Source organism: Eucyclogobius newberryi, unplaced genomic scaffold (assembly GCF_026437365.1).
Source record: "Eucyclogobius newberryi isolate DKJ021-1_F unplaced genomic scaffold, fEucNew1.0.hap1 SCAF_101, whole genome shotgun sequence".
NCBI classification, from domain to species: domain Eukaryota; kingdom Metazoa; phylum Chordata; class Actinopteri; order Gobiiformes; family Gobiidae; genus Eucyclogobius; species Eucyclogobius newberryi.
This window is the reverse complement of record NW_027315726.1, coordinates 65903-87500: the sequence shown is the minus strand read 5'-3', so window position 1 is coordinate 87500 and position 21598 is coordinate 65903. Positions and strand designations below refer to the sequence as shown.

General features: G+C 45.9%; 1 protein-coding gene across 1 annotated transcript in view; it reads left to right on the top strand.

Moving 5' to 3' along the window:
* LOC140382582 (uncharacterized) overlaps window positions 1–21598 on the top strand; it is a 77755-nt gene that overhangs the window by 30925 nt on the left and 25232 nt on the right. The window contains exons 2-8 of the mRNA XM_072465923.1: window positions 5785–5997; window positions 7089–7108; window positions 7183–7215; window positions 7359–7391; window positions 9931–9984; window positions 10528–10620; window positions 11614–11685. Coding sequence (XP_072322024.1) covers window positions 5785–5997; window positions 7089–7108; window positions 7183–7215; window positions 7359–7391; window positions 9931–9984; window positions 10528–10620; window positions 11614–11685 — 518 coding nt within the window. The remainder of the gene's footprint in view (window positions 1–5784; window positions 5998–7088; window positions 7109–7182; window positions 7216–7358; window positions 7392–9930; window positions 9985–10527; window positions 10621–11613; window positions 11686–21598) is intronic.

The window sequence follows — 21598 nt, the reverse complement described above, 5'->3', positions numbered from 1 at the left end:
GAAGACTATCACTTTGAGAGGACTATCGCCTGGAGCGGACTATCGCCTGGAGAAGACTATCACTTTGAGAGGACTATCGCCTGGAGCGGACTATCGCCTGGAGAAGACTATCACTTTGAGAGGACTATCGCCTGGAGCGGACTATCGCCTGGAGAAGACTATCACTTTGAGAGGACTATCGCCTGGAGCGGACTATCGCCTGGAGAAGACTATCGATAGTCCGCCTGGAGAGGACTATCGCCTGGAGAGGACTATCGCCTGGAGAGGACTATCGATAGTCCGCCTGGAGAGGACTATCGCCTGGAGAGGACTATCGCCTGGAGAGGACTATCGCCTGGAGAGGACTATCGCCTGGAGAGGACTATCGATAGTCCGCCTGGAGAGGACTATCGCCTGGAGAGGACTTTCGCCTGGAGAGGACTTTCGCCTGGAGAGGACTATCGCCTGGAGAGGACTATCAACTGGAGAGGACTATCGCCTGGAGCGGACTATCGCCTGGAGCGGACTTTCGCCTGGAGAGGACTTTCGCCTGGAGAAGACTATCGCCTGGAGCGGACTATCACCTGGAGCGGACTATCACCTGGAAACCACACGGGAGCGAACTATCACCTGGAGCGGACTATCGCCTGGAGAGGACTTTCACCTGGAGCGGACTATCGCCTGGAGCGGACTATCGCCTGGAGCGGACTATCACCTGGAGCGGACTATCACCTGGAAACCACACGGGAGCGGACTATCGCCTGAAGCGGACTATCGCCTGAAGCCTGAAGTCCAGGACTAAACCAGGACTGAACCAGGACTAAACCAGGACTAAACCAGGACTAAAACAGGACTAAACCAGGACTGAACCAGGACTAAACCAGGACTAAACCAGGAATAAACCATGACTAAACCTGGACTAAACCAGGTCTAAACCAGGACTAAACCAGGACTAAACCAGGACTAAACCAGGACTAAACCAGGACTAAACCAGGACTAAACCAGGTCTAAACCAGGTCTACACCAGGTCTAAACCAGGACTAAACCAGGTCTAAACCAGGACTAAACCAGATCTAAACCAGGACTAAACCAGGACTAAACCAGGACCTGTTGTTTGGTCACAGTCTCAATAATAGTGAATCATAATTATTTTTTCTCAAAATGATCGTTGAACCGCAAATCGCTGACACACCAAACACAGACTCTTGACCACAGTTTCCAAATACTTTTCTACTTTGTACTTCTGCTGCCGGTACTTTAGTGTCAGGGAAACGTCCCGTCCTGAACCTCCATCCGGCCCCGGGGAGCCCGTTGAGAGAAGCTGAAACTATAAACACACATGAACTCACATGTGCAGAGGCTGAAAGAGCATGAGCCAAAACCACAAAACAGAGGATTTAAAGGTTGTTGTTGTTGTTGTTGTTGTTGTTGTTGTTGTTGTTGTTGTGTTTCGTTTTGGAGCCGTTTGGGGATTTGAACTCTTCTAATGCAGTTTCTTCCTTAAAAAGGAGATGTGTTTCATCCACAGTTGTATATTTAGTGTAATCTGGCAGAGCTCGGAATGCTCTGTTCCACCTTCTGACATCATCAGGTGGAACTGTGTTTTTGATTTTTCAAAGTTTGTTAAAAGAGAGAAAAAACCAGAAAGGGACTAAACCGGGACTAAACCGGGACTAAACCGGGACTAAACCAGGACTAAACCGGGACTAAACCGGGACTAAACCGGGACTAAACCGGGACTAAACCAGGTCTAAACCAGGTCTAAACCAGGTCTAAACCAGGTCTACACCAGGTCTAAACCAGGTCTAAACCAGGACTAAACCAGGTCTAAACCAGGACTAAACCAGGTCTAAACCAGGACTAAACCAGGACTAAACCAGGTCTAAACTTGTCCTCTCGTTGAGAAGGTCTGAACACAAACACAGTCTGATGTTTCTGGCAGATGTTTGAGACCTGAACTCTTTATGGATTTTCCAAAAGCTGAAGAAAAGAAAGAGAGAAGGAGAGAAAAGAAAGAGAGAAGGAGAAGGGCAAAGACGGAGAGCCAGGGAGGAAGAACAGAAAACAAAATGCTGAAAAACTAAAGAGCAAGACATAAATACAGAGAGAGAGAGAGAGAGAGAGAGAGAGAGAGAGAGAGAGAGAGAGAGGGAGAGAGAGAGAGAGAGAGAGAGAGAGAGAGAGAGAGAGAGAGAGACAAAAGACCAGAAGGGGAGGAAGGGGGAGAGAGGAGAGAGGAGGAGGGCGAGGAGCCAAACTTCTGGAGCAGATGGAAACTTTGAGACATTCAGACTGAGCTTCTAATCATTAAAACAGATACAGGACTGAAGAGGGATCATGACCTGGTTTAGTCCTGGTTTAGTCCCGGTTTAGTCCTGGTTTAGTCCCGGTTTAGTCCCGGTTTAGTCCCGGTTTAGTCCCGGTTTAGTCCTGGTTTAGTCCCGGTTTAGTCCCGGTTTAGTCCTGGTTTAGACCTGGTTTAGACCTGGTTTAGACCTGGTTTAGTCCTGGTTTAGTCCTGGTTTAGACCTGGTTTAGACCTGGTTTAGACCTGGTTTAGTCCTGGTTTGGACCTGGTTTAGACCTGGTTTTGACCTGGTTTAGTCCTGGTTTAGTCCTGGTTTAGTCCTGGTTTGGACCTGGTTTAGACCTGGTTTGGACCTGGTTTAGACCTGGTTTAGACCTGGTTTAGTCCTGGTTTAGACCTGGTTTAGACCTGGTGTAGACCTGGTTTAGACCTGGTTTAGTCCTGGTTTAGACCTGGTTTAGTCCTGGTTTAGTCCTGGTTTAGACCTGGTTTAGACCTGGTTTAGTCCTGGTTTAGTCCTGGTTTGGACTTGGTTTAGTCCTGGTTTAGTCCTGGTTTAGTCCTGGTTTAGTCCTGGTTTGGACTTGGTTTAGTCCTGGTTTAGTCCTGGTTTAGTCCTGGTTTGGACTTGGTTTAGACCTGGTTTGGACCTGGTTTAGTCCTGGTTTAGTCCTGGTTTAGTCCTGGTTTGGACTTGGTTTAGTCCTGGTTTAGTCCTGGTTTAGTCCTGGTTTGGACTTGGTTTAGACCTGGTTTGGACCTGGTTTAGTCCTGGTTTAGACCTGGTTTAGTCCTGGTTTAGTCCTGGTTTGGACTTGGTTTAGTCCTGGTTTAGTCCTGGTTTGGACTTGGTTTAGTCCTGGTTTAGTCCTGGTTTAGTCCTGGTTTGGACTTGGTTTAGACCTGGTTTGGACCTGGTTTAGTCCTGGTTTAGACCTGGTTTAGTCCTGGTTTAGTCCTGGTTTGGACTTGGTTTAGACCTGGTTTGGACCTGGTTTAGACCTGGTTTAGACCTGGTTTAGTCCTGGTTTAGACCTGGTTTAGACCTGGTGTAGACCTGGTTTAGACCTGGTTTAGTCCTGGTTTAGACCTGGTTTAGTCCTAGTTTAGTCCTGGTTTAGTCCTGGTTTAGACCTGGTTTAGACCTGGTTTAGTCCTGGTTTAGTCCTGGTTTGGACTTGGTTTAGTCCTGGTTTAGTCCTGGTTTAGTCCTGGTTTAGTCCTGGTTTGGACTTGGTTTAGTCCTGGTTTAGTCCTGGTTTAGTCCTGGTTTGGACTTGGTTTAGACCTGGTTTGGACCTGGTTTAGTCCTGGTTTAGTCCTGGTTTAGTCCTGGTTTGGACTTGGTTTAGTCCTGGTTTAGTCCTGGTTTAGTCCTGGTTTGGACTTGGTTTAGACCTGGTTTGGACCTGGTTTAGTCCTGGTTTAGACCTGGTTTAGTCCTGGTTTAGTCCTGGTTTGGACTTGGTTTAGTCCTGGTTTAGTCCTGGTTTAGTCCTGGTTTGGACTTGGTTTAGACCTGGTTTGGACCTGGTTTAGACCTGGTTTAGACCTGGTTTAGTCCTGGTTTAGACCTGGTTTAGACCTGGTGTAGACCTGGTTTAGACCTGGTTTAGTCCTGGTTTAGACCTGGTTTAGTCCTAGTTTAGTCCTGGTTTAGTCCTGGTTTAGTCCTGGTTTAGACCTGGTTTAGACCTGGTTTAGTCCTGGTTTAGTCCTGGTTTGGACTTGGTTTAGTCCTGGTTTAGTCCTGGTTTAGTCCTGGTTTAGTCCTGGTTTGGACTTGGTTTAGTCCTGGTTTAGTCCTGGTTTAGTCCTGGTTTGGACTTGGTTTAGACCTGGTTTGGACCTGGTTTAGTCCTGGTTTAGTCCTGGTTTAGTCCTGGTTTGGACTTGGTTTAGTCCTGGTTTAGTCCTGGTTTAGTCCTGGTTTGGACTTGGTTTAGACCTGGTTTGGACCTGGTTTAGTCCTGGTTTAGACCTGGTTTAGTCCTGGTTTAGTCCTGGTTTGGACTTGGTTTAGTCCTGGTTTAGTCCTGGTTTAGTCCTGGTTTGGACTTGGTTTAGACCTGGTTTGGACCTGGTTTAGTCCTGGTTTAGTCCTGGTTTAGACCTGGTTTAGACCTGGTTTAGTCCTGGTTTAGTCCTGGTTTGGACTTGGTTTAGTCCTGGTTTGGACTTGGTTTAGACCTGGTTTGGACTTGGTTTAGACCTGGTTTGGACCTGGTTTAGTCCTGGTTTAGTCCTGGTTTAGTTCTCAGACGGTGGAAAGTCTGAACAAAAGCTGAGCTCAGGGAAAAGTGGAGGAGCAGAAAAGAAACCACAAAACCACAAAGTCGGGGAAATGAAAGTCGACTTGTGGCTTAAAGTTTCTTCTTTGAGCTTTAATTATGTCATAAACATGTTTCTAGAGATGAAAGATAAACTAATGTCGTTCTGGACGTGTTTAAAGTCCGACATTTGAACGGTTTGTCACATAAACGCGCTGCAGCTCGAGGAAACTGTGGCTTGTGTTTATCGTCCTCTTTTACACTTTGACTTGTATTTTCTGAATATTCTGACCTCAAACCAACATATTACACCACTTTTTAAACATAATTATTTTATTTTTCATAAAGAACATGTAACAAGTTTAGCAAAGCATCAGTTTTACCCCAAATCACTAAATCCACTGAATTCTTCTTCCTCTGTGTCACTTCAAAACAACTCAACAAACTCCAGAGGTAGAGGAAGTGCAGATTCTTCTTCTGCGTCGCTTAGAGCCTAGAGCGCCCACTTGTGGTCGTCAGAGTGAAAATAACAAATAATATCACATACAAGTCGCTCTGGAGTATAAGTCTCACCCGGAAAAAACTATGAAAAAAGGTGAGACTTATAGTCCGGAAAATACGGTAAATGAAGCTGAACTTTCCTCTAGAATGACTTGTGTTTAACAGAAGACATGACGTGCAGTGTTAAGTTAAGAATAATGTTGTTATGTTTTTGTTGGTTGTTGTCACGTTTTTCTTGCTTTTAGCCACATTTTATGAAATGTATTCACGTTTTGTTGCTTTTAGATGCTTTTATGTCACTTTTAGATCAATAATTGTCCATTTGTTTTGCTTTTAGTCACATTTTTCTGACTCACGATCATGTTTTTCCGCTTCTTCTCATGTTTTTGTCGCTTGTTGTCACTATTTTCTTGCTTTTAGCCACATTTTATGACATTTATTCATGTTTTGTTGCTTTTAGCAGAGCAGCATTTGCTTTGTCAAGCGCCACAATCTGATATTTCATTAGCATTAGCATTAGCATGACATAAAGAGAGATTCAAATGCGGCGTAGCGGCTTTGAGAGAAGTCAAAGAAATGAGGCAAAACTGTTCCTGTGCACAATGTTATTTAGAACGTTTGATGTAGCGGGTTTGGCGGTTTGCCGGAGGTCAGAGATGCCGACGGCGGCCGCCACACCTGGGCCACGCCCTAACCCCTCCCCCCGTGTCTCTCATGCCGTTGCAGACGAGGAGAAGAAGTGCGTGGCGGACGGGCAGGAGTACACCAACCGCGACATCTGGAAGCCGGAGCCGTGTCGCATCTGCGTCTGCGACAACGGCCAGGTCCTGTGCGACGAGATCCGCTGCGACGAGGTGGCGGGCTGCGAGCGGACCGTGGTGCCCGAGGGCGAGTGCTGCCCCGTGTGTGAGTCCGGGAGCGGCGGCGGAGGAGGAGGAGGTCAGGGAGGATACCGTCAGTCCAACTCTTCTATCGACACGACGCGAGATCACGGAAAAAAACGACTTGAGACTCGAAGCTAACACTGAGCTATTAGTGAGCTAACGCTAAGCTAAAAATGAGGCTAACATTGAGCCAACACTGAGCTATCATTGAGCCAACACTGAGCTAACACTGAGCTAACACTGAGCCAACACTTAGCTAATAGTGAGCTAACATTGAGCCAACACTGAGCTAACACTGAGCTATTAGTGAACTAACGCTAAGCCAAAAATGAGGCTAACATTGAGCTAACACTGAGCTAACATGGAGCTATCATTGAGCCAACACTGAACTAACACTGAGTTAACACTGAGCTAACGCTAAGCTAAAAATGATCTAACATTGAACCAACACTGAGCTAACACTGAGCTAATAGTGAGCTAACATTGAGCTAACAGTGAGCTAACAGTGAGCTAACATTGAGCAAATATTGAGCTAACATTGAGCTAACATTGAGCCAACACTGAGCAAACACTAAGCTAACATTGAGGAGGAGGAGGTCAGGGAGGATAGGGTCCGTCCAACTCTTCTCTCGACACGACACGAGATCACAGAAAAAAACGACTTGAGACTCGAAGCTAACACTGAGCTATTAGTGAGCTAACGCTAAGCTAAAAATGAGGCTAACATTGAGCTAACACTGAGCTAGCACTTAGCTAATAGTGAGCTAACATTGAGCCAACGCTCTAACAATGAGCTAACACTGAGCTAACAGTGAGCCAACACTGAGCTAACACTGAGCCAACACTGAGCTAACATTGAGCTAACACTGAGCTAATAGTGAGCTAACACTAAGCTAAAAATGTTGGGTTCAGGGTTTGAAAGACGGTGAAAGTGAATAAAAGTCGATGAAATGTTTTGATTTGTACATTTTACGTTCATAATTATGTCTTGCAGGATTTTTAAGTCATAGAAAAAAAAATCTGAAATATTTGACCACATAATCCATCACTAAACAGATTTGTCTTGTACCAGAGTTTGAGCAGAACTTTCAAAATAAAAGCACTTTTAATTGTTTTTATTCATATTTGTGTTGTTGTTTGTTGCAGGTGGTGGAAAAGTCTATCGGGTATAACTTTATTTTCTGACTTAATCATCAGATAAAACTACTTCCTGTGTAAACCATGTGTCTTTTGTCCACAGGGTCAGAAAGGAGAACCTGGAGATGTTCCTGTCGTAAGTCTGAGATTTCCGACTTTAATAAACCTTTAACAGTTGTAATTGTGTGCGTAAATAAACCTTTAACAGTTTTATTTGTGTGCGTAAATAAACCTTTAACAGTTTTATTTGTGTGCGTAAACTGTGGAACGTGTTCGCAGGTGACGGGAATCAGAGGCCGACCTGGACCGATGGTGAGAAACACGGGATTCTTGCGATATCGGATGATAATATCTATAATCGGGTAAAAGTCGCGGGAAACTGGAACTAAAACTGGAACTAAAACTGGAAATAAAACTGGATGGAACTAAAACAAAGCGTTATGATAAAAGAAAACGCTGAGATTAGCCGCTTCTCACAGCTAATGCTAACGTTTGTTCAAATGTCAAATGTAAAGAAACAGTAGTAAAAAGAAACAAGTGAAGACTGCCTGATTGTTGTTGTTTTTTTTGTTTTTTTGTACTTATTATTTTAATATATATTTATTATCGTTCAAAATTAGCATTAGCGTTAGCATTGACAAACAAACACCTCCCTGTAGCAACACAGATGTCAGCACATTTTGCTTCACTCACTCAAGTTTGATGAAAGTTCTCTCCCCTCCGAGCCTCAGAAACACTCCGTTCTGAATCTCCTTGATCTGTGATGTCATACTCGATCTGTGATGTCACACTCGATCTGTGATGTCACACTCGATCTGTGATGTCATACTCGATCTGTGATGTCACACTCGATCTGTGATGTCATACGATGTCATACTCGATCTGTGATGTCATACTCGATCTGTGATGTCACACTCGATCTGTGATGTCATACGATGTCATACTCGATCTGTGATGTCATACTCGATCTGTGATGTCACACTCGATCTGTGATGTCACACTCGATCTGTGATGTCATACTCGATCTGTGATGTCACACTCGATCTGTGATGTCATACGATGTCATACTCGATCTGTGATGTCATACTCGATCTGTGATGTTACACTCGATCTGTGATGTCACACTCTATCTGTGATGTCATACTCGATCTGTGATGTCACACTCGATCTGTGATGTCATACGATGTCATACTCGATCTGTGATGTCATACTCGATCTGTGATGTCATACTCGATCTGTGATGTCACACTCGATCTGTGATGTCACACTCGATCTGTGATGTCATACTCGATCTGTGATGTCACACTCGATCTGTGATGTCATACGATGTCATACTCGATCTGTGATGTCATACTCGATCTGTGATGTCATACTCGATCTGTGATGTCATACTCGATCTGTGATGTCATACTCGATCTGTGATGTCACACTCGATCTGTGATGTCATACTCGATCTGTGATGTCACACTCGATCTGTGATGTCATACGATGTCATACTCGATCTGTGATGTCATACTCGATCTGTGATGTCATACTCGATCTGTGATGTCATACTCGATCTGTGATGTCACACTCGATCTGTGATGTCATACTCGATCTGTGATGTCACACTCGATCTGTGATGTCATACGATGTCATACTCGATCTGTGATGTCATACTCGATCTGTGATGTCACACTCGATCTGTGATGTCACACTCGATCTGTGATGTCATACTCGATCTGTGATGTCACACTCGATCTGTGATGTCATACGATGTCATACTCGATCTGTGATGTCACACTCGATCTGTGATGTCATACTCGATCTGTGATGTCACACTCGATCTGTGATGTCATACGATGTCATACTCGATCTGTGATGTCATACTCGATCTGTGATGTCACACTCGATCTGTGATGTCACACTCGATCTGTGATGTCATACTCGATCTGTGATGTCATACTCGATCTGTGATGTCATACTCGATCTGTGATGTCACACTCGATCTGTGATGTCATACTCGATCTGTGATGTCACACTCGATCTGTGATGTCATACGATGTCATACTCGATCTGTGATGTCATGTTCTACCTGTGACTGAGAATCTCCTGCTGTTTTTAAACTCCATAAATCATCTCTAGACTCACCACCATCAGAACAACTGTGCACACCGAGCGTGTTCATTGAGCTGTGTAGTTCCCCCTGGAGCCAGCAGATGGCGCCAAAACTCAGTCCTGGGAGAACGAGACATTTTGTGATAGAGATAGAACAGGAAGTACTGAGCTAACACTGAACTAATACTGAGCTAATACTGAGCTAATACTGAGATAACACTGAGCTAATACTGAGCTAACACTGAGATAACACTGAGCTAATATTGAGATAACACTGAACAAATACTGAGCTAATACTGAGCTAATACTGAAATAACACCTAGCTAATACTGAGATAACATTGAGCTAACACTGAGCTAACACAACTCAAACTCAAACTACAACAAAACAAAACATTAAAGGTGCTCTCACGTTTGTCCAGGCCAAGTTACAGCTCAGATCTGTGGAGAGGCGAGCTCCTGCACAGTGAGAATACAGGGTGTTTTTCTGTGCAATAAACGCTGTAATGCCATAGTGTGAAACATCCCGGGTAAAGAAATAACGTCTCCATGGAAACCAGGAAGTGTCTGACCCCGAACTTGAGCAAATACAACTTTAAAGTCAAGAAAAGTCAAGAAATCCTCATTTAGAAATCTGTGGCAGCACTTTTTACATTTACCTGACGCTGGTTTTAATTCATAGATAAACAACAATAAAACATCTGCTTTAAACTCTTGATTTTTGACCGATCCTCTGCGTTTGTTCCTGGTTCCAGGGGCCCCCGGGATCTTCAGGACCCCGAGGACAGCGCGGGAACAAGGGACGACCGGTACGATCCATGATAAAGGAGCTACTCACGAGGACAAGGGGCTGATTCATAAAACATATTATTACATGTTCAAATGTGACGGTAGAAGCCGCTCAGGGCCAAATAGAAACGTGTAACGACAATGTAATTAGTCATGATTTAATTATTCATGCTTCAATTATTCATGATTCAATTAGTCACACTTAAATGCGACATGATTCAATGATTCATGGTTTAATTTTTATTTTTTTAATGATTTATTATTGCATTATTCTTGATTTACTCATTCATGATTTATTATTTAATTATATTTTATTTATGATTTAATAAAAAAATCTAACTTTCCGACTGAAAACATAACGATGTCGCATAAACAGTCAGATTTGACGTGTAATTGGACTGTTTGGTAGAAATGGATCCAAAAGAAATGACTCAATATTTTGTAGTTTTTAGGATTAAATTATAATCTCGACGTCTCTAATAATGAGACAATAATTGGACCGCGCACGGCTCAGTTTTGTTTCACGCGCTGTTATTAAATATGAATAATATTCCTCTGTGCAGGGTCTGCGAGGCCCCGCGGGTTACGATGGAGAGCCAGGTGTTCCAGGAAACCCAGGAGAATCCGGACCCCCAGGACACCCCACTCACCAGGGGGTAATGAGACCCCAAAACAGCTTCTCCATCGTCAATGTCTTTATTATTGATGCAAGGGACATAGACACACATTAAAGGGACATGAACACACATTAAAAGGACATAAACACATATTAAAGGGACATAAACACACATAAAAGGGACATAAACAAACATTAACACACATTAAAGGGACATAAACACACATTAAAGGACATAAACACACATTAACACACATTAAAGGGACATAAACACACATTAAAGGGACATAAACACACATTAAAGGACATAAACACACATTAACACACATTAAAGGGACATAAACACACATTAAAGGGACATAAACACACATTAAAGGACATAAACACACATTAACACACATTAAAGGGACATAAACACACATTAAAGGGACATAAACACATATTAAAGGGACATAAACACACATTAAAGGGACATAAACACACATTAAAGGGACATAAACACACATTAAAGGGACATAAACAAACATTAACACATATTAAAGGGACATAAACACACATTAAAGGACATAAACACACATTAACACACATTAAAGGGACATAAACACACATTAAAGTAAAAAAATTAAATTCAATCTGAGGAGCTGCTCTGCGAGATGTCACTTGACATTGATCCGATCTGACTAAGCCCCGCCCTCTGACCCGCCTCTGTTTACTTTTTACGACGACACCGTTCAGCACTGTCCACGTGCGTTTGGCTCGTTTTCTCACATGACCCAGGCTCGATGTAGCTGTTGTGAACCTACGGGAGATTATACCTTTAATTCACCGCGACAAATGACCTCCTCCTTCTTCCCTGGACCTCTGCTGGACGAAGGAGGAAGTGCACGACGACACGTTAAAGCCCAAACATCACAAAACGACGGACTTTAAGACCCGGACTCGAGCTCTGGGGCCACCTTTAGGCCTCCGTGGGGAACATCACGGTCGTGTCGTTAGCGTCATTGGTTGTTATGGTAACGAGGGTCTGTTCCAGGGTTTGGGAGCTCATATGGCGTCGGGATTTGACACGAAGAACGGCCCCCAGGGAATGCTGACCGGATCGAGGGTGAGTACTTTCACCGCCGCTGTACACATGACAGTACACATGACAGTACACATGTTAGTACACATGACAGTACACATGGCAGTACACATGACAGTACACATGGCAGTACACATGACAGTACACATGACAGTACACATGGCAGTACACGTGGCAGTACACGTGACACTACACGTGGCAGTACAAATGGTAGTACACGTGGCAGTACACGTGGCAGTACACGTGACAGTACACGTGGCAGTACACGTGACACTACACGTGGCAGTACAAATGGTAGTACACGTGGCAGTACACATGGCAGTACACATGGCAGTACACATGGCAGTACACATGACAGTACACATGACAGTACACATGACAGTACACATGGCAGTACACATGACAGTACACATGGCAGTACACGTGGCAGTACACATGACAGTACACATGACAGTACACATGGCAGTACACATGACAGTACACATGACAGTACACGTGGCAGTACACGTGACACTACACGTGGCAGTACAAATGGTAGTACACGTGGCAGTACACATGGCAGTACACATGACAGTACACATGGCAGTACACATGACAGTACACATGACAGTACACATGACAGTACACATGGCAGTACACATGACAGTACACATGACAGTACACGTGGCAGTACACGTGACACTACACGGGGCAGTACAAATGGTAGTACACGTGGCAGTACACATGGCAGTACACATGGCAGTACACATGGCAGTACACATGACAGTACACATGACAGTACACATGACAGTACACATGGCAGTACACATGACAGTACACATGACAGTACACATGGCAGTACACGTGGCAGTACACGTGACACTACACGTGGCAGTACAAATGGTAGTACACGTGGCAGTACACATGGCAGTACACGTGGCAGTACACGTGACAGTACACGTGGCAGTACAAATGGTAGTACACGTGGCAGTACACGTGACAGTACACATGACAGTACACATGGCAGTACACATGGTAGTACACATGACAGTACACATGACAGTACACATGACAGTACACATGGTAGTACACATGACAGTACACATGGCAGTACACATGACAGTACACATGACAGTACACATGGTAGTACACATGACAGTACACGTGACAGTACACATGGTAGTACACATGACAGTACACATGGCAGTACACATGACAGTACACATGACAGTACACATGACAGTACACGTGACAGTACACATGGTAGTACACATGACAGTACACATGGCAGTACACATGACAGTACACATGGCAGTACACGTGGCAGTACACATGGTAGTACACATGACAGTACACATGGCAGTACACATGACAGTACACATGGCAGTACACGTGGCAGTACACGTGACACTACACGTGGCAGTACAAATGGTAGTACACGTGGCAGTACACATGACAGTACACATGACAGTACACGTGACAGTACACATGGCAGTACACGTGGCAGTACACGTGACACTACACGTGGCAGTACAAATGGTAGTACACGTGGCAGTACACATGGCAGTACACATGGCAGTACACGTGGCAGTACACGTGGCAGTACACATGGCAGTACACGTGGCAGTACACGTGGCAGTACACGTGGAAGTACACGTGGCAGTACACATGACAGTACACATGGCAGTACACATGACAGTACACATGGCAGTACACATGACAGTACACATGGCAGTACACGTGGCAGTACACGTGACACTACACGTGGCAGTACAAATGGTAGTACACGTGGCAGTACACATGGCAGTACACATGGCAGTACACGTGGCAGTACACGTGGCAGTACACGTGGAAGTACACGTGGCAGTACACATGACAGTACACATGGCAGTACACATGACAGTACACATGGCAGTACACATGGCAGTACACATGTACACATGACAGTACACGTGGCAGTACACGTGGAAGTACATGTGGCAGTACACATGACAGTACACGTGGCAGTACAAATGGCAGTACACATCACAGTACACTTGGCAGTACACATGGTAGTACACATGGCAGTACACATGACAGTACACATGACAGTACACATGACAGTACACATGGCAGTACACATGGTAGTACATATGACAGTACACATGGCAGTACACATGACAGTACACGTGGCAGTAAAAATGGTAGTACACGTGGCAGTACACGTGACAGTACACATGGCAGTACACGTGACAGTACACATGACAGTACACATGACAGTACACATGGCAGTACACATGACAGTACACATGACAGTACACATGACAGTACACATGGCAGTACACATGACAGTACACATGACAGTACACATGGTAGTACACATGACAGTACACATGGCAGTACACATGACAGTACACGTGGTAGTACACATGACAGTACACATGGCAGTACACATGACAGTACACGTGGCAGTACAAATGGCAGTACACGTGACACTACACGTGGCAGTACACGTGGCAGTACACATGGCAGTACACGTGGTAGTACACATGACAGTACACATGGCAGTACACATGACAGTACACATGACAGTACACATGGCAGTACACATGACAGTACACATGGCAGTACACGTGGCAGTACACATGACAGTACACATGACAGTACACATGGCAGTACACATGACAGTACACATGACAGTACACGTGGCAGTACACGTGACACTACACGTGGCAGTACAAATGGTAGTACACGTGGCAGTACACATGGCAGTACACATGACAGTACACGTGGCAGTACACATGACAGTACACATGACAGTACACATGACAGTACACATGGCAGTACACATGACAGTACACATGACAGTACACGTGGCAGTACACGTGACACTACACGGGGCAGTACAAATGGTAGTACACGTGGCAGTACACATGGCAGTACACATGGCAGTACACATGGCAGTACACATGACAGTACACATGACAGTACACATGACAGTACACATGGCAGTACACATGACAGTACACATGACAGTACACATGGCAGTACACGTGGCAGTACACGTGACACTACACGTGGCAGTACAAATGGTAGTACACGTGGCAGTACACATGGCAGTACACGTGGCAGTACACGTGGCAGTACACGTGACAGTACACGTGGCAGTACAAATGGTAGTACACGTGGCAGTACACGTGACAGTACACATGACAGTACACATGGCAGTACACATGGTAGTACACATGACAGTACACATGACAGTACACATGACAGTACACATGGTAGTACACATGACAGTACACATGGCAGTACACATGACAGTACACATGACAGTACACATGGTAGTACACATGACAGTACACGTGACAGTACACATGGTAGTACACATGACAGTACACATGGCAGTACACATGACAGTACACATGACAGTACACATGACAGTACACGTGACAGTACACATGGTAGTACACATGACAGTACACATGGCAGTACACATGACAGTACACATGGCAGTACACGTGGCAGTACACGTGACACTACACGTGGCAGTACAAATGGTAGTACACGTGGCAGTACACATGACAGTACACATGACAGTACACGTGACACTACACGTGGCAGTACAAATGGTAGTACACGTGGCAGTACACATGGCAGTACACATGGCAGTACACGTGGCAGTACACGTGGCAGTACACGTGGAAGTACACGTGGAAGTACACTTGGCAGTACACATGACAGTACACATGGCAGTACACATGACAGTACACATGGCAGTACACATGACAGTACACATGGCAGTACACGTGGCAGTACACGTGACACTACACGTGGCAGTACAAATGGTAGTACACGTGGCAGTACACATGGCAGTACACATGGCAGTACACGTGGCAGTACACGTGGCAGTACACGTGGAAGTACACGTGGCAGTACACATGACAGTACACATGGCAGTACACATGACAGTACACATGGCAGTACACATGGCAGTACACATGTACACATGACAGTACACATGGCAGTACACATGGCAGTACACATGACAGTACACATGACAGTACACGTGGCAGTACACGTGGAAGTACATGTGGCAGTACACATGACAGTACACGTGGCAGTACAAATGGCAGTACACATCACAGTACACTTGGCAGTACACATGGTAGTACACATGGCAGTACACATGACAGTACACATGACAGTACACATGACAGTACACATGGCAGTACACATGACAGTACACATGGCAGTACACGTGGCAGTACACATGACAGTACACATGACAGTGCACATGACAGTACACATGACAGTACACATGACAGTACACATGACAGTACACATGGCAGTACACATGGTAGTACATATGACAGTACACATGGCAGTACACATGACAGTACACGTGGCAGTAAAAATGGTAGTACACGTGGCAGTACACGTGACAGTACACATGGCAGTACACGTGACAGTACACATGACAGTACACATGACAGTACACATGGCAGTACACATGACAGTACACATGACAGTACACATGACAGTACACATGGCAGTACACATGACAGTACACATGACAGTACACATGGTAGTACACATGACAGTACACATGGCAGTACACATGACAGTACACGTGGTAGTACACATGACAGTACACATGGCAGTACACATGACAGTACACGTGGCAGTACAAATGGCAGTACACGTGACACTACACGTGGCAGTACACGTGGCAGTACACATGGCAGTACACGTGGTAGTACACATGACAGTACACATGGCAGTACACATGACAGTACACGTGGCAGTACAAATGGTAGTACACGTGGCAGTACACGTGGCAGTACACGTGACAGTACACGTGGCAGTACACGTGACACTACACGTGGCAGTACAAATTGTAGTACACGTGGCAGTACACATGGCAGTACACATGGCAGTACACATGGCAGTACACATGACAGTACACATGACAGTACACATGACAGTACACATGGCAGTACACATGACAGTACACATGACAGTACACATGACAGTACACATGGCAGTACACATGACAGTACACATGGCAGTACACATGACAGTACACATGACAGTACACATGGCAGTACACGTGGCAGTACACGTGACACTACACGTGGCAGTACAAATGGTAGTACACGTGGCAGTACACTTGGCAGTACACGTGACAGTACACGTGGCAGTACACGTGACACTACACGTGGCAGTACAAATGGTAGTACACGTGGCAGTACACATGGCAGTACACGTGGCAGTACACGTGGCAGTACACGTGGAAGTACACGTGGCAATACACATGACAGTACACATGGCAGTACACATGACAGTACACATGACAGTACACATGGCAGTACACGTGGCAGTACACGTGACACTACACGTGGCAGTACAAATGGTAGTACACGTGGCAGTACACTTGGCAGTACACGTGACAGTACACGTGGCAGTACACGTGACACTACACGTGGCAGTACAAATGGTAGTACACGTGGCAGTACACATGGCAGTACACGTGGCAGTACACGTGGCAGTACACGTGGAAGTACACGTGGCAATACACATGACAGTACACGTGGAAGTACACGTGGCAGTACACATGACAGTACACATCACAGTACACTTGGCAGTACACATGGCAGTACACATGGTAGTACACATGACAGTACACATGGCAGTACACATGACAGTACACGTGGCAGTACAAATGGTAGTACACGTGGCAGTACACGTGACAGTACACATGACAGTACACATGGCAGTACACATGGTAGTACATATGACAGTACACATGACAGTACACATGACAGTACACGTGACACTACACGTGGCAGTACAAATGGTAGTACACGTGGCAGTACACGTGGCAGTACACGTGACAGTACACGTGGCAGTACACGTGACAGTACACATGACAGTACACATGACAGTACACATGGCAGTACACATGACAGTACACATGGCAGTACACATGACAGTACACATGACAGTACACATGACAGTACACGTGGCAGTACACGTGACACTACACGTGGCAGTACACATGACAGTACACATGACAGTACACATGACAGTACACATGGCAGTACACGTGGCAGTACACGTGACACTACACGTGGCAGTACAAATGGTAGTACACGTGGCAGTACACGTGGCAGTACACGTGACAGTACACGTGGCAGTACACGTGACACTACACGTGGCAGTACAAATGGTAGTACACGTGGCAGTACACATGGCAGTACACGTGGCAGTACACGTGGCAGTACACGTGGAAGTACACGTGGCAATACACATGACAGTACACGTGGCAGTACACGTGGCAGTACACGTGGAAGTACACGTGGCAGTACACATGACAGTACACATCACAGTACACTTGGCAGTACACATGGCAGTACACATGGTAGTACACATGACAGTACACATGGCAGTACACATGACAGTACACGTGGCAGTACAAATGGTAGTACACGTGGCAGTACACGTGACAGTACACATGACAGTACACATGGCAGTACACATGACAGTACACATGACAGTACACGTGACACTACACGTGGCAGTACAAATGGTAGTACACGTGGCAGTACACGTGGCAGTACACGTGACAGTACACGTGGCAGTACACGTGACAGTACACATGACAGTACACATGACAGTACACATGGCAGTACACATGACAGTACACATGGCAGTACACATGACAGTACACATGACAGTACACATGGCAGTACACGTGGCAGTACACGTGACACTACACGTGGCAGTACAAATGGTAGTACACGTGGCAGTACACGTGGCAGTACACGTGACAGTACACATGGCAGTACACGTGGCAGTACACGTGACACTACACGTGGCAGTACAAATGGTAGTACACGTGGCAGTACACTTGGCAGTACACGTGACAGTACACGTGGCAGTACACGTGACACTACACGTGGCAGTACAAATGGTAGTACACGTGGCAGTACACATGGCAGTACACGTGGCAGTACACGTGGCAGTACACGTGGAAGTACACGTGGCAATACACATGACAGTACACGTGGCAGTACACATGACAGTACACATGACAGTACACATGACAGTACACGTGACAGTACACGTGGCAGTACACGTGGAAGTACACGTGGCAGTACACATGACAGTACACATCACAGTACACTTGGCAGTACACATGGCAGTACACATGGTAGTACACATGACAGTACACATGGCAGTACACATGACAGTACACATGGCAGTACACGTGGCAGTACACGTGACAGTACACATGGCAGTACACATGGCAGTACACATGACAGTACACATGACAGTACACATGGCAGTACACGTGACAGTACACATGACAGTACATATGACAGTACACATGGCAGTACACATGACAGTACACATGGCAGTACACATGACAGTACACATGACAGTACACGTGGCAGTACACGTGGCAGTACACGTGACACTACACGTGGCAGTACAAATGGTAGTACACGTGGCAGTACACGTGGCAGTACACGTGACAGTACACGTGGCAGTACACGTGACACTACACGTGGCAGTACAAATGGTAGTACACGTGGCAGTACACATGGCAGTACACGTGGCAGTACACGTGGCAGTACACGTGGAAGTACACGTGGCAATACACATGACAGTACACGTGGCAGTACACATGACAGTACACATGACAGTACACGTGGCAGTACACGTGGAAGTACACGTGGCAGTACACATGACAGTACACATCACAGTACACTTGGCAGTACACATGGCAGTACACATGGTAGTACACATGACAGTACACATGGCAGTACACATGACAGTACACATGACAGTACACATGACAGTACACGTGACACTACACGTGGCAGTACAAATGGTAGTACACGTGGCAGTACACGTGGCAGTACACGTGACAGTACACATGACAGTACACATGACAGTACACATGGCAGTACACATGACAGTACACATGGCAGTACACATGACAGTACACATGACAGTACACATGGCAGTACACGTGGCAGTACACGTGACACTACACGTGGCAGTACAAATGGTAGTACACGTGGCAGTACACGTGGCAGTACACGTGACAGTACACGTGGCAGTACACGTGACACTACACGTGGCAGTACAAATGGTAGTACACGTGGCAGTACACATGGCAGTACACGTGGCAATACACATGACAGTACACGTGGCAGTACACATGACAGTACACATGACAGTACACATGACAGTACACATGACAGTACACATGACAGTACACATGACAGTACACGTGGCGGTACACGTGGAAGTACACGTGGCAGTACACATGACAGTACACATCACAGTACACTTGGCAGTACACATGGCAGTACACATGGTAGTACACATGACAGTACACATGGCAGTACACATGACAGTACACGTGGCAGTACACGTGGCAGTACACGTGACACTACACGTGGCAGTACAAATGGTAGTACACGTGGCAGTACACGTGACAGTACACATGACAGTACACATGGCAGTACACATGGTAGTACACATGACAGTACACATGACAGTACACATGACAGTACACATGGTAGTACACATGACAGTACACATGGCAGTACACATGACAGTACACATGACAGTACACATGGTAGTACACATGACAGTACACATGGCAGTACACATGACAGTACACATGGTAGTACACATGACAGTACACGTGACAGTACACATGGTAGTACACATGACAGTACACATGGCAGTACACATGACAGTACACATGACAGTACACATGGCAGTACACATGACAGTACACATGGCAGTACACGTGGCAGTACACATGGTAGTACACATGACAGTACACATGGCAGTACACATGACAGTACACATGGCAGTACACATGGCAGTACACGTGACAGTACACGTGGCAGTACAAATGGTAGTACACATGGCAGTACACGTGGCAGTACACGTGACAGTACACGTGGCAGTACACGTGGCAGTACACATGGCAGTACAAGTGGTAGTACACGTGGCAGTACACGTGGAAGTACACGTGGCAGTACACGTGACACTACACGTGGCAGTACAAATGGTAGTACACGTGGCAGTACACGTGACAGTACACGTGACACTACACGTGGCAGTACACGTGGCAGTACACATGGCAGTACACGTGGAAGTACACGTGGCAGTACACGTGGCAGTACACGTGGAAGTACACGTGGCAGTACACATGACAGTACACGTGGAAGTACACGTGGCAGTACACATGACAGTACACGTGGCAGTACACATGGCAGTACAAATGGTAGTACACGTGGCAGTACACGTGGAAGTACACGTGGCAGTACACATGACAGTACACGTGGCAGTACACATGACAGTACACATGACAGTACACATGGCAGTACACATGACAGTACACTTGGCAGTACACATGGCAGTACAAATGGCAGTACACATGGCAGTACACATGACAGTACACATGGCAGTACACATGACAGTGCACTTGGCAGTACACATGACAGTACACATGACAGTGCACATGACAGTACACATGGCAGTACACTTGGCAGTACACATGACAGTACACATGACAGTGCACATGACAGTACACATGACAGTACACATGGCAGTACACGTGGCAGTACACGTGGCAGTACAAATGGCAGTACACATCACAGTACACTTGGCAGTACACGTGGCAGTACAAATGGTAGTACACATGGTAGTTCACATGACAGTACACGTAGCAGTACACGTGACACTACACGTGGCAGTACACGTGGCAGTACACGTGACACTACACGTGGCAGTACAAATGGTAGTACACGTGGCAGTACACGTGACAGTACACGTGGCAGTACACGTGACACTACACGTGGCAGTACACGTGGCAGTACACATTGCAGTACAAGTGGTAGTACACGTGGCAGTACACGTGGCAGTACACGTGACACTACACGTGGCA